At 40.4% G+C, this 13,500-nt stretch overlaps 1 protein-coding gene across 1 annotated transcript; it reads left to right on the top strand.

Annotated features, from left to right (window-relative positions):
* The first annotated feature begins 2,497 nt into the window (after window positions 1-2,497).
* lrrc8c (leucine rich repeat containing 8 VRAC subunit C) lies at window positions 2,498-13,364 on the top strand. The gene is made up of 3 exons (XM_037770142.1): window positions 2,498-2,813; window positions 7,034-7,176; window positions 10,901-13,364. Exons 2-3 carry the CDS (start codon window positions 7,039-7,041, stop codon window positions 13,139-13,141), a joined length of 2,379 nt encoding a protein of 792 aa, XP_037626070.1. The 5' UTR covers window positions 2,498-2,813; window positions 7,034-7,038; the 3' UTR covers window positions 13,142-13,364.
* Window positions 13,365-13,500: the final 136 nt, after the last annotated feature.

Genomic DNA, 13,500 nt, shown 5'->3' with positions numbered 1-13,500 from the left:
CCTCACCACCGCCAGCATTTTTGTACAGTCTCTTAAACAATAGGTAATTATAACAAACTGTAACATGCTGTCTTCTGAGACTTCTTTCTACAATTAGCCACTTGACAGTAACCTGCAATCAGTAGAGACTTTTCACCAAACGTTGTCCAAGTGTCTAAGTTTATGTCTAAGTTTCTCACATGTCGAAAGGGACAACAGTTGCTCAGTGCAAAACAAATCAGTTTACCATATTTTAATGTATGAGAAATATGCAAAAAAAGTACCCTCTGATATAAATGGGATGGACAAAATATTAGAAACACCTCTGAGTACAACGCAGTACGATTGTTGAACCACAAACAACAACCTCCAAAATGACCATAAAGTTGAATCAACACCTCTATGAGACAGTTCTGGCATTTATAAAGGTAGGATTATTGCAGCTCTGCTGTATTAAACTGCATTAGTTTTAGCTGGTGTACTTAATAAACTGCCAACTGAATGCAATTTTATTTACTTATTTATTTATATCTTGTCAATGTATACTGGTCCAGAGGCTGCAGAGTGATTCACTGTGTGAGTAGACCACCCCTCACAACAGGAGGATCTGCATTGTATTGATCAGTGCCAGCATGCCCTCCAACTTCTACTAGTTACAGTTAAAGAGATGCTGTGATGGAATTGTGAAGATAGAAAGTAAAAGATAATTTCCCTATGGCGTATCTGTTACATTTTACATTATTAATGTGAAACATTGGACCTGCACTATCCCTTTGTCTAGCAGCAGCAAAAAGGAGATCTTCAAATGTCAGTCAGTGTACTATTAGGCCGTAATAATGTGATAGTCCCAAACAGCTGTAAAAACAGCCTCAGCCCTCCTACAGAGGGGACAAGAGGGCAAAGTGGAGTGTGAAGGAGACAGTGATTCACAAACTTTTATAATATTATATAGGGGATGGAAATATCAGCTTTATATGTGGCATCAGTGGGGGGAAGTAATAGCATTTACTCAAGTGCTTAAGTGCTATTTTGATGCACTTTTACTTCATGTACTTTACTGGAGTATTTCCATTTACCACTATTTTAGACTTCATTACATTTCAGAAAAAAATGCTGAATTTGGGGGCGGCACGGTGATGCAGTGGTTAGCAATATCGCCACACAGCCTCACAGCAAGAGGGTCGCAGGTTCAAACCTGACTTGGGGCTCTTCTGTGTGGAGTTTGCAAGTTCTCCCCGTGTTAGCGTGGGTTTTCTCCGGGTTCTCTGGTTTCCTTCCGGTTAATTGTTGACTCTAAATTGCCCGTATGGTGTGAATGTGAGCGTGAATGGTTGTCTGTCTCTGTGTCAGCCCTGTGATAGTCTGGCGACCTGAAGCTAGAATGAAGATACTAGTATCATATGAAACTAGAAAAACCTAAAGAATCCATTGGTACCAACCATGTCATAGCTTGTCGCGAAGGAGGTTAAATAACTCTCCAAACGTTTGCAAAATTTTGCAAAATTTTGTCGAGTAAAAACTGGCATGGCCATTTTCAAAGGGGTCCCTTGACCTCTGACCTCAAGATATACAGTATGAATGAAAATGGGTTCTGTGGGTACCCACGAGTCTCCCCTTTACAGACATGCCCACTTTATGATAATCACATGCAGTTTGGGGGCAAGTTACAGTCAAGTCAGCACACTGACACACTGACAGCTGTTGTTGCCTGTTGGGCTGCAGTTTGCCATGTTATGATTTGAGCATATTTTTTATGCTAAATGCAGTACCTGTGAGGGTTTCTGGACAATATTTGTCATTGTTTTGTGTTGTTAATTGATTTCCAATAATAAATATATACATACATTTGCATAAAGCAGCATATTTGCCCACTCCCATGTTGATAAGAGTATTAAATACTTGACAAATCTCCCTTTAAGGTACATTTTGAACAGATGAAACATTTCTGATTAACTTGCGATTCTATCTATCTATCTATCTATCTATCTTTCTATCTTTCTATCATATTATTTATTTATACACGTATAGTAAACCTAGAAATCCAAATTCCAGTCCAGGATACTGCTATTTTATTGACAAATTAATTTGTCAGTTCATAAAAATGATAATAATAATAATAATAATAATAATAATTATTATTATTATTATTATTATTATTATTATATATTAGTATTATGTCTTGTTGATTTCTATTAAAATGTTGTATTGCAGTATAATTGTTTTTTATTTATTTTGTTGTTGTTGTTGATGATAGGCTACTTCTGTCCTTTTACTTAGGTAGGACTTTGACAAAAGGATTTTTTACCTTTAACTGAGTAGGCTGCTTTAACATTGATATATTGGCACTTTTACTTAAGTGCAGGATGTGAATACTTCTTCCACTACTGTTTGGCATAAATAAACTTTTATTGTTTTGAACTCAAAGACACTTGCACATTAAAAAAATGAACCGTTTCATGCAAATGAGAAGCCAATATAGGATAATGGTGCTAATAGCTTTCTGTGAGTATTCTATTATTAGCAGAGATTTGCTCCAGTTTGTCCCCCCCCCCCCTCCTCCTCCTCAGCTGTCTCATAAACAGCATTCATCACAAACAGTGAAGTCTCTCGCAGTCTAGAAGCTGCTTTGGGTTTCTCCACAAGTCCACGCCCCTGCTGTGGCTGCTGACAGTCGGCTACATGCCTGCATGCTGCTCTGGCTGGACGAGGAGGATCCAGGAAGGCTGGCGGACAGAGAGGAGAAGAAGGGGCACCTCGCACATCATGATCTCAGACCTCATCGCATAAAAAGCCGAGCACCAGCATCCTCAAGTCCAGCTCTCATCTAACGGAAGGTAAACCACTGACACTGTTATTATGATGGAGGCATAATAATACTATAGAGCGTATTGATCTGATGTATGATCTGTGATCGCTGTGGAGCGTCTCACCAACTAGTTTAACTGCGATCACCGTTAGTTTACCTGCTGTATACTCACAGACAGACAGACAGACAGACAGACATAGTGGATAGAGGCTATCTATACGCAGTAGTTTGCGTCCGAGCCGCGTTCAAAGCGTCCAACTCTCACCCCTAAATGTGTCCTCAGTGTTCTACCGTTATAACTCCAGCTCCTATAACCGGATGACTTATTGATGATTAGTGCTGATCTCAGGATGACTCACTCCTGACTCTATTTGCACTTTTTCAGCAGTCTACAAAAGTGTGCCTCATTATAATAACACCCAAGATATGTATTTTTTTCTGCAATGCGGGTAGTTTTTTTCCCCTCTATATCCTTATTAACGAGACAGGACTTTGTGTGTGCCTGGGGCAGGGTGTGTTCCTAACATGTCTGTTTTTGGATATCTGGGATTCAGACAAATTTCCTGTCAGGAAGGGACAAGGATATGGCCCGGTCAGCTCTCTCTACTCAATGGCTGACTCATCCAGTGGAAAGACAGGATTTTTCCTAAGTGGGCTACCTAATGCAAACTACAGGCTTCACATTCTGACTGACCCAAAAAGCATTTTTTCTCTGTGCTATTACTTTTATTTTCCATGAATCCACCCTGTTAATAAAAAAGATTAAAGGAACATGAAGTCAAATTCCTATTGTTCTTACTTGAATTTACTAGCCCAAGTTTTAAGAACTCAGTCTCAAAATAGTCCACAGTGGGGACAGTTGGGAACCCTTGTTTTTATCTTGTTTTGTGTGTAAAAGCTTAATCGTCAAAGTAACTACAAACTATAATGTCAAATACATTTTATTGACTAAAACGTTAAATTTTGCAATTTTGTGGAGTACAAGTGTAAGTGAGCATAAAGCTCATACAAAAATAGAAAAAGGCCAACTCAAGTAAAGTTCAAGTACCTCAAAATTGTACTTAAAGTGGCAGTAGGCAGTATATTTTTGGCACCATTGAGCAAAAATTCAATAATAACCTTTCAGCATATTGTAATTCAAGTGATCTGAGAGAAAACTAGACTTCTGCACCTCCTCCTCGCTTTGTTTTCAGGCTTTAAAAAATCTAGCCCATGACGGGAGACTTTGACCAATAACGGGTCATTTCAGAGAGAGAGCGTTCCTATTGGCTGTGCTCCAGTCATGTGACCGGCACTTGCCGTTCCTTCACCAAATTTCACAATGGTGGCGGCGTCACAAACTTTCTCATTTTACAGCTAAACAGTACACTACAAGATGATTCTGAAAACATTTGAGGAGAGAAATAGGCATTAACGTAACATAATATTGATTCATATTTGATCAGCACTGCCTAGTTTGACCGTTTGGTCGGAGTTCGCGAGTGATTGACAGCCGGCTCTCATAGACGGCAGCTGAATAGCAGATCTCAGATCAGCTCTTACTGCTTGTTTTCCTCCAGTCTGTGAAATCTTGCAGATGCCGTTAGGAGCACCGGAGGACACAGAGGCACATTATTTTTGTCAGGTTACCTGTTTCATTTACTACTGTCATGATGCAGCAACCGTTTTATAAAAATAACTTTTTTTTAATCATATTTGCTCCAATCTCGCCTACTTCTGCTTTAAGTACAGTACTTGTACATGTACTTAGTTACTTTCTAGAACACACAATTAACACTTTTCATAGCGACTATTTCTTTCTTTAAAAAGTAGTTCCAATGCGTATAATCCAGAGTAACTACATCATTGTTCCTGGATACAGATGTTGCTGTTGGACGTATTAAAAATGTAATAAACATTTTTCAATACTAGAAGCAAAATTCCATTGAGATGGATATCTCAAACCTCAGCACATAAAACTGTACGGATAGATACAACTAGAGCTAAGTGAGAAAAATGGTTCTTTGTAATTTGGCTGAACTGACCCTTAAAGATCACCCGTCAGTAGACAGCTCGGTGTAAACATCTCCTGAATGGCTCCTCCTGTTGTCATGACACTGAGATGGAAGAATCAATACAGACATTTTGTGTGAAAAACTTAATTGAACTATCAAAACTATGATCTCTCTAAAAGCCCCAAGGCTTTTAGCAAACTATTCACCGCTACCTTACGGCTAGACTCATTAATAATGAAGTGTGAGTATGAGTGTAGATGTATTCAGCTATTGACAGCACCTGTCTCTTTGGCACCGTGGAGCTGCAGATGATAAAACACTGTACATTATGGTCTGGCACCTTGTAGATTATTCATTATACCTGCTTAAACTTTTAGACACATATGGGACTTGTTTGTGTTTGGATGGTAGTTTACATTTTTTTTGCATTTTTATTGTTTCCAACAGCCTATTAAATGCATTATGATGATGTAATCATGCTAAATATATTTCACACTGAGATGTTTTTACTACAAAAAAGTGTTTATACAGAATTTTCATAGGTCTTTAACATTTGAATGACACTGCAGCCAAACCTCTGCCAGACCGGTATTGGAAATAGAACACTTGCAGCTGTAGTAAGCACTTTACAGAAGGTGACCACAGAGTGTGAGCAGAAAGCTGCATCACGGATACACCACTAGTGTTCAAGCTACAGCTGTTAACCAAGACAGGATTTTAATAGTCTATTAAGAGATTAATAGCTTGAAGACCATGCTGTGTGTAAACACCAAAAGGGCTGGTGTAACTCAATTTTGTCAGTCATGGTATTATGAAGTTCATGTCCAAACACAAGCAAAATGAGTCATTTATTTAGTCTTCTGTGGGCACTGACATTTAAATAATTACGTTTCTAATGTGCATTTGTATAAAGTTGGAGCTCCACTAGAGAGGGTCTGATTGGTTTGAGGAAACATTCTGTTACTGCTCTCTATTTTCCACTTAGCTAATGCCAGTGATGACAAGGTGTGAAAAATCAAGGTTCAAAACAACTCTGGGAAAAGAGGAGTCCAGGTTTAACAAGACTAAGGCTGCATTCACACCAAATCAGGTGTTGCAGCGATTAGCACAGGGTTGTGGGGGAGTGTCACTTAAATGGCCCATTTGAGTGACTCTCATTTGATAGACCCATTTGATTTGAATGGCCCTTTGATCGCCTGTTGCAATTGGCCACCGCAGCGTGACGTCGGATTGCGTTTTTCCAAAAGTTGATTCTGTTTCAACTTTTTGCCAAGGCAACTTCGTTTTTTATTCGGCATCTGATGCGGTCCCCTCCGCCGCAGCCTAAACACACTACCCGCATTCAAATGAATAGGAGAACCGGCGTTTTCTTTGCATGTCTGATTTGGTGTACTTTGAGCTATGCTAACATTAACTTGCTAACATGCTGATGTTTAGCAGGTATGTTTACCATGTTTACTTTCTTAGTTTAGCATGTTATCAAGCTAGCGTTTGCTAATTAGCACTAAACACAATGTGGGCCTACAGCTGAGGCTGATGGAAATGTCATTAGTTTTGGTTAAGGCCGTCAATCCATTAAAATATTTAATCACGATTAATCGAACGACTGTCCATAGTTAATCATGATTCATTGCAAATTAATAGCATATTTTTTTATCTGTTCAAAATGTACCCTTAAAGGGAGATTTGTCAAGTATTTAATACTCATATCAATGTGGGAGTGCTACAGCCTAAAAATCGCAAGTTGAATTAAATTAAATGGCCATTATGAAAGACAAATTATATGTAGAAAGAGAGATCTGGCAGTAGCAGCACAGCAACAGAAACACTGCTGGTGTGGACAACACACGCGTGAGAGACGCAGTAGTTCAACGAGGTAGCCACCACACGCTGCTCACGCATCCAGTGTGTCCCGGCCATAAAGTTTACATTTTCACCATCCTTGCTTAGCTTGTGAGCATGCTAACGTTTGTTAATTAGCACTAAACACAAAGTACAGCTGAGGCTGACTGAAATGTGTAAATTTGTGCAGATATTTGGCCATAAACCAAAGTACTGGACAAATTGCGTAAACAATCTGATGAAAAATTGAGCATTGAAGTTATACAATCAATGTTGAGGGGGATATGAGTGAAGGCTAGAAATTGACTCTTGTGAATTGTTACAAACCGGAATATCCTTTGTACTGTAATTTAAATAGAATCATTGTTATTGAAATCTCATGTGGGATAATTTTCCACTCCTTTGTTATCAGGCATCATGATTCCTGTGATGGAATTCCGTCAGTTCTCTGAACAGCAGCCAGCGTTCAGAGTCCTGAAGCCGTGGTGGGACGTGTTCACCGACTACCTGGCTGTAGTCATGCTCATGATTGGTGTCTTTGGATGCACTCTTCAGGTCAGTAACGATGCCTCACCATGATGTACAGCCTTTACCTCCAAGTGTTGCATAAGATTTAGTACTGTAATGGCTTGTGTTTCCACTTCCCAACTGTAACCATCTCTTTGAAAGTGAGGGAGAAATGCAGCTAATGCGCGCTAATGAAACACGAGTTCAAACGGCAACATGTTTACGAGATAAAAGGAGTTGTAGAGTAATTTAATTCACTAGAGCAAACCTATAGGCTCTCTCATAGAACATCACTGCTTTGCCTCCTGCATTTGGCACCAGCTCAAAAGCACTAATTCCCTGCTTTTACAACCGTGACTGCGTGCAGCAAAGGAAGCATTCATCCCAACAGGAGTTTACCAGTGGAAACATTTACCCGCCCAGCCCTCTTTTAGTAAACACAAGATTCCAAACTCCTGTGGCCTGGCGCTTAACTTCTCTCTCTGTGTAGAATAGGATCGTTTTTTGGCCCATGTAATACTCTGTAGTGTAAATCCTGGAAATTATACCAAAACATTTTTTTAGAAAAACTCTTTTAACAGGATATTTATCAGTGTGGGAGCAGCCGTTGTTTCCCACTCTCACCATAACAGTGTTTGGACATAATCAAATAGCTGGTAAATTGACTTGATAATTATTTATGTAGCCAAGTTTACATGATAAGTCAGAACATTATCAACATGCCGTTTTGTGTAATTACTTCATTGCCTCACACAGTATCCCCTGCATTTAGAGTTCGAGGGAGAAATACAGAGAGAGACTGTAACATTCTGCAGATCAGCTCTGCAGAGACCCCAGCAGACCTGACTTGGCATTTCAGTCTGTGATGTGCTGCAGCACGGCTGCATTGCCCTTACCATAGTAATAATGTCCTTTTGCATTCACTCTTCACTAATGTAGTTTGTTTACATTTACATACTGTAATAGTTTCAGATCATCTGACACTATAATGTGCTGAGTTTAGTATCAGACAGCTAAACAAAGTGCACACAATGTCTCCCTTTCAGGCCTGCGACCATTGAATTAAAGTGCCCATTTCCTGTTATTTGCAGAGTGAAGCGGCTGTTTTTCATTATTTACAGTGAACACTGAAGGAAGTTGATGTTTACTGATGTCAACTACTTTTAGCCAATATCCAGTTTGTTTACAAGCACTCAGTAAACCAGGAGAAATGAGGTTACACATGTAATCAGAAAACAGTTTATATGCACTGTGATAGCCTGGTCACCGTAAATCCTTGTATACATGTTACTTTATTTACCATTAGCACAGTTATGGAGCTCTTCATGGGCAATGAGTCGATGCATTATCATATTTGCCAACCTTGAGATCACAAAAATGAATTTGTTTCCTGCATTCTGGTGACCTTTAAAGAATCAAAATAGCAAAATAATAAGTACACTGCAACAGCATTTTTATCTTAAGTACTTTTAATCGAACTTTTAATTCTGAGGAAAGAATAGCTACAGAGTAATTCACCGGTCTGGCGTTATTTTGTGCGAATGTCTGTCATAGACTAATATTCATCAGTTTTCATTCATTCCTTCATTCATTTTTTGCCTCTGCTTGAGAATCTCTCCATTTCTATCTCGTTCTCTCACTGACTGACGGTCCTTTCAGACCCAACGTGACAACAGCACCACTGAGCTCTGAAACCCATTATCTCTAACAAACAAACACAAGACTTTCAACCAGGTGACCAGTGTTCGTGTCCCGAATGAAACTAAAAGTAACGTTGACTTATTTTGTCACGTCAGTCTTTAGTCATGTGACTCGTAACGGTATCGTCAGCCCTGTGAGTCACGTGAGTTGCTAGTAAATGAAGTTAACGTCAAACACGACTGTTCTCTAACCCTAACTAAGTAGTTGTGTTGCCTAAACCTAACTTCCAGTGAAAAAAGTTTATTTTGAACAAGCGTATATTGACATGCTGTCCCTGGTCCATCCAAAAGTAAACACAATATGGATATCCCGTGCGCTGTCACAAGACTTTTCAGTTCATGAAAATGAATTATAACGTTTTTGGTCGCCTAAAAATGTCTTATTGAGCATTCGATTGAACTTAGCTCCACCGTGTCAATTCTGGTTGCAGAAAAACAAACTAATGGGTGACGTCACTGTGCCTACATCCACTTCTTATATACAGTCTACGGTTGAAAACAGTTGAGCCAAAACCAAGCACTGCCCACCTGCTGGAGCAAACATCCTCTTATTACAGCTAAACAGTTCACTAAAATAATGTTTCTGAAAACACTTGAGGTGAGAAATAGGCATTACAGTAACAGAATCGGGATTCATATTTGACCAGCGCTGCCTAGTTTGACCGTTTGATCAGAGTTCACGAGCTCACGACTCAGGATATGGTGACAGTTGGAGCAAAAAGTTATTTTTATTATAGTTACCAACTGTAGCTTTAACTGGCCCCTGGCCTCTTCTCATTTTGCAAAGGTGGTCCCCTGGCAAAGCAAGTTGAGTATCCCTAGTGTAGAGAGGCTCAATGTTGGAGAGACATGAACCAATGATTATTATTATTTTATGACTCTCTTAAGGGCGTTCTTTTCAGCCTGAGTGGTGTGACCAAACACACAGTAATTCTTCAACTTAGGTCAGTAAACAGACTTCTCTCCTACCCTGACCTTATTGGGGAAGCATTTCTTACTTATTTTATGATGATGCAATACTCTGCTTCCTTAATTTTTTTTTTTTTTTTGTATATGTGTGTGGGTGTATGTGTTTGGGGCTCAAGGCTCAGTAAGAGAACAGGCTCTGTAGTGAGAGCACAGCATCTCCTTACAGCACAAATGTGTCCGATTTTAATAGTCAAATGCTTCTGGAGGATACTTTGTATTAGTTTTAGTTAGGTTTGTCAATCGATTAAAGAATTTAATGCGATTAATCGCATGATTGTCCATAGTTAATCACGATTAATTGCAAATCAATCGCAAATTAATCACACATTTTTTATCTGTTCAAAATGTACCTTAAAGGGAGATTTGTCAAGTATTTAATACTCTTATCAACATGGGAGTGGACAAATAATTGGAAATCAATTAACAGCACAAAACAATGACAAATATTGTCCAGAAACCCTCACAGGTACTGCATTTAGCATAAAAAATATGCTCAAATCATAACATGGCAAACTGCAGCCCAACAGGTAGCAACAGCTGTCAGTGTGTCAGTGTGCTGACTTGACTATGACTTGCCCCCAAACTGCATGTGATTATCATAAAGTGGGCATGTCTGTAAAGGGGAGACTCGTGGGTACCCATAGAACCCATTTTCATTCACATATCTTGAGGTCAGAGGTCAGGGGACCCCTTTGATAATGTCCATGACAGTTTGGAGCATTATTTACCCTCCTTTGTGACAAGCTAGTATGACACGGTTGGTACCAATGGATTCTTTAGGTTTTCAGTTTCATGTGATGACAGTATCTTCACTCTAGCAAGTTGCGTTAATGCGTTAAACAAATTATTGGCATTAAAACTAATATGCGTTAACGTGTTCAATTATTTTAAATATGATGTGTGGTGATCTTTGGCCATGTGATTTTGCATACACATGGCCAACAAGTTGACTTTCTCCAGGGGAAATCCAGCTGTGAAAATTCAGACCAAAGACAGTGCTGCATTAAAGTAATGCAAGGTGCTCCACTGGTATGGGCATTGGTGAGATGATGTCCTATAAGTTTGTCTTATCTTTCTTTTTTTCCCCCTATATTTCGTTTTAGGTAATGCAAGATAAAATCATATGCCTTCCTAAGAGAGTACCGGAGAACACAAGTGAAGTGGAAGTGAAGTCACTGTTACCCCTGCAATCCAATATTTCATCCGTACCAAGCGAAATGACAGGCCTGAAAACCGATCTGGATCTTCAACAGTACAGTTTCATCAATCAGATGTGTTACGAGAAGGCTCTGCATTGGTATGCCAAGTACTTCCCTTATTTGGTCCTTATACACACACTCGTTTTCATGGTGTGTAGCAACTTCTGGTTCAAATTCCCCGGCTCGAGTTCTAAAATAGAGCATTTTATCTCCATGCTTGGCAAGTGCTTCGACTCTCCCTGGACCACGCGAGCTTTGTCGGAGGTGTCCGGAGAAAATCCTGAAGAAAAGGACCATAAAAAGAGTGCCTCTTTTAAGTCCAACATCACCGTGTCTCCTGGAGAAGGAAGTCTGGAGAAGACACAGTCCCTCCGGTCGATCCCGGAAAAGATTGTAGTCGACAAGCCATCAGCAAGCGTTCTTGATAAAAAAGAGGGCGAGCAAGCTAAAGCTCTTTTTGAAAAGGTGAAGAAGTTCCGTATACACGTCGAGGAAGGAGACATCCTCTATCTTATGTACGTTCGGCAGACAGTCTTCAAGGTGTTTAAATTCCTTCTGATCATCGCTTACAATAGTTCTCTAGTGAAAGAAGTGCGGAATAGTGTGATATGCGAAGTTGAGATCCAGGACATGACGGGCTACAAAGACTTTCAATGTAACCACACAATGGCTCATCTGTTTTCTAAGCTCTCTTACTGTTACCTGTGTTTAGTGGCCGTCTATGGATTAACAAGCCTTTACACCTCTTACTGGCTGTTTTACCGCTCACTGAAAGAATACTCCTTTGAGTATGTGCGACAGGAAACGGGCATCAGTGACATCCCGGACGTCAAGAACGACTTTGCTTTCATGCTGCACATGATCGATCAGTATGACCCGCTGTACTCTAAACGGTTTGCAGTTTTTCTATCCGAGGTCAGCGAGAACAAACTGAAACAGCTCAACCTCAACCATGAGTGGACCGCGGAGAAATTGCGTCAGAGGCTGCAGACTAACGCCAACAACAGACTGGAACTTCAGCTGTTCATGCTCCCTGGGTTACCCGACACTGTCTTTGAGTTGACGGAGCTGCAGTCGCTCAAGCTAGAGATCATCAACAATGTCACCATCCCTGCCTCAATCTCTCAGCTTGAAGACCTTCAGGAGCTGTCGCTTTACCAATGCTCTTTGAAGTTGCACACAACAGCTACCTCCTTTCTCAAAGAGAACCTGAAAGTGCTTCGTGTGAAATTCGATGACAACAGGGAACTTCCAAACTGGATGTATGGCTTGCGCAACTTAGAGGAGCTCTATCTCACCGGGTCTCTAAGCCTCGATGCCTCCAAAAATATAGTTCTTGAGTCGCTGCGGGAGCTGAAGTGTTTGAAAACTCTATCCCTTAAGAGTAATTTGACTAAGATACTCCAGTCAATAGTGGATGTCTCAAGTCATCTGCAGCGGCTGTACTTACGCAACGATGGCACTAAGCTAGTAATGCCCAACAACCTGAAAAAGATGAACAACCTGATCGAGCTGGAGCTAGTGCGTTGTGATCTGGAGCGCATCCCGCACGCAATCTTCAGCCTTACGAATCTGCAAGAGCTCGACCTGAAAGAGAACAACCTTCGCTCAATAGAGGAGATCATCAGCTTCCAGTATCTTCGAAAACTCACTTGCCTCAAACTTTGGTACAATGGTATCATGTACATCCCAGAGCATATCAAGAAGCTCGGCAGCCTAGAGCGCCTCTACTTCAGCCACAACAAGATCGAGATATTGCCTTCGCACCTGTTCTTGTGCAACAAGCTGCGCTACCTGGACCTGTCAAACAATGACATCCGATTCATCCCTCCAGAAATTGGGGTCCTTCAGAGTCTGCAGTATTTCTCTGTCACCTGTAACAAAATCGAAAATCTACCAGATGAGCTCTTCTTTTGCAAAAAGCTCAAAACACTAAAGCTGGGCAAAAACTCTCTGTCCATACTCTCGCCAAAAATCTCCTACCTAGCTCTACTGACATACTTGGACCTCAAATGCAACCACTTTGAGGTTCTGCCGCAAGAGCTCGGTTGCTGTCGTGCTTTGAAGCGCAGTGGCCTTATAGTGGAAGACGCACTGTTTGAAACTCTGCCTTCTGATGTCAGGGACCAAATGAAGGCTGAGTGAGATGCCTTATTGTAGCCACAGTGCCTGCTGTTTGCTCTGTCTGTCAATTCAGAGCATTTGTTTTGTATGAACTCATTACCATACTTAAGTATTAGACTATACTGTTGAAGCGTAACTTTGGTATTTTTCAACCTGGACCCTATTCTCCCATGCGTTTGTTTCTAAGTGACTAATGGGGATAACAATTTTTTAAATTGGTACAGTATTGAGGGAGAACGCTGTAACCAGTAGCCATGAAACGATTTGCGAGGGCAAGTGAGCAGCATCACTGTAACGTTACGTTCACTAAATGTTCTTGTTTTTGCCACTGAAAGGCTCAGATTATTATTATAAGAGTCTGATAACATTATGGAAAGGAC

Source organism: Sebastes umbrosus, chromosome 5 (assembly GCF_015220745.1).
Source record: "Sebastes umbrosus isolate fSebUmb1 chromosome 5, fSebUmb1.pri, whole genome shotgun sequence".
NCBI lineage: Eukaryota > Metazoa > Chordata > Actinopteri > Perciformes > Sebastidae > Sebastes > Sebastes umbrosus.
This window is presented reverse-complemented; position numbering and strand designations above follow the sequence as displayed.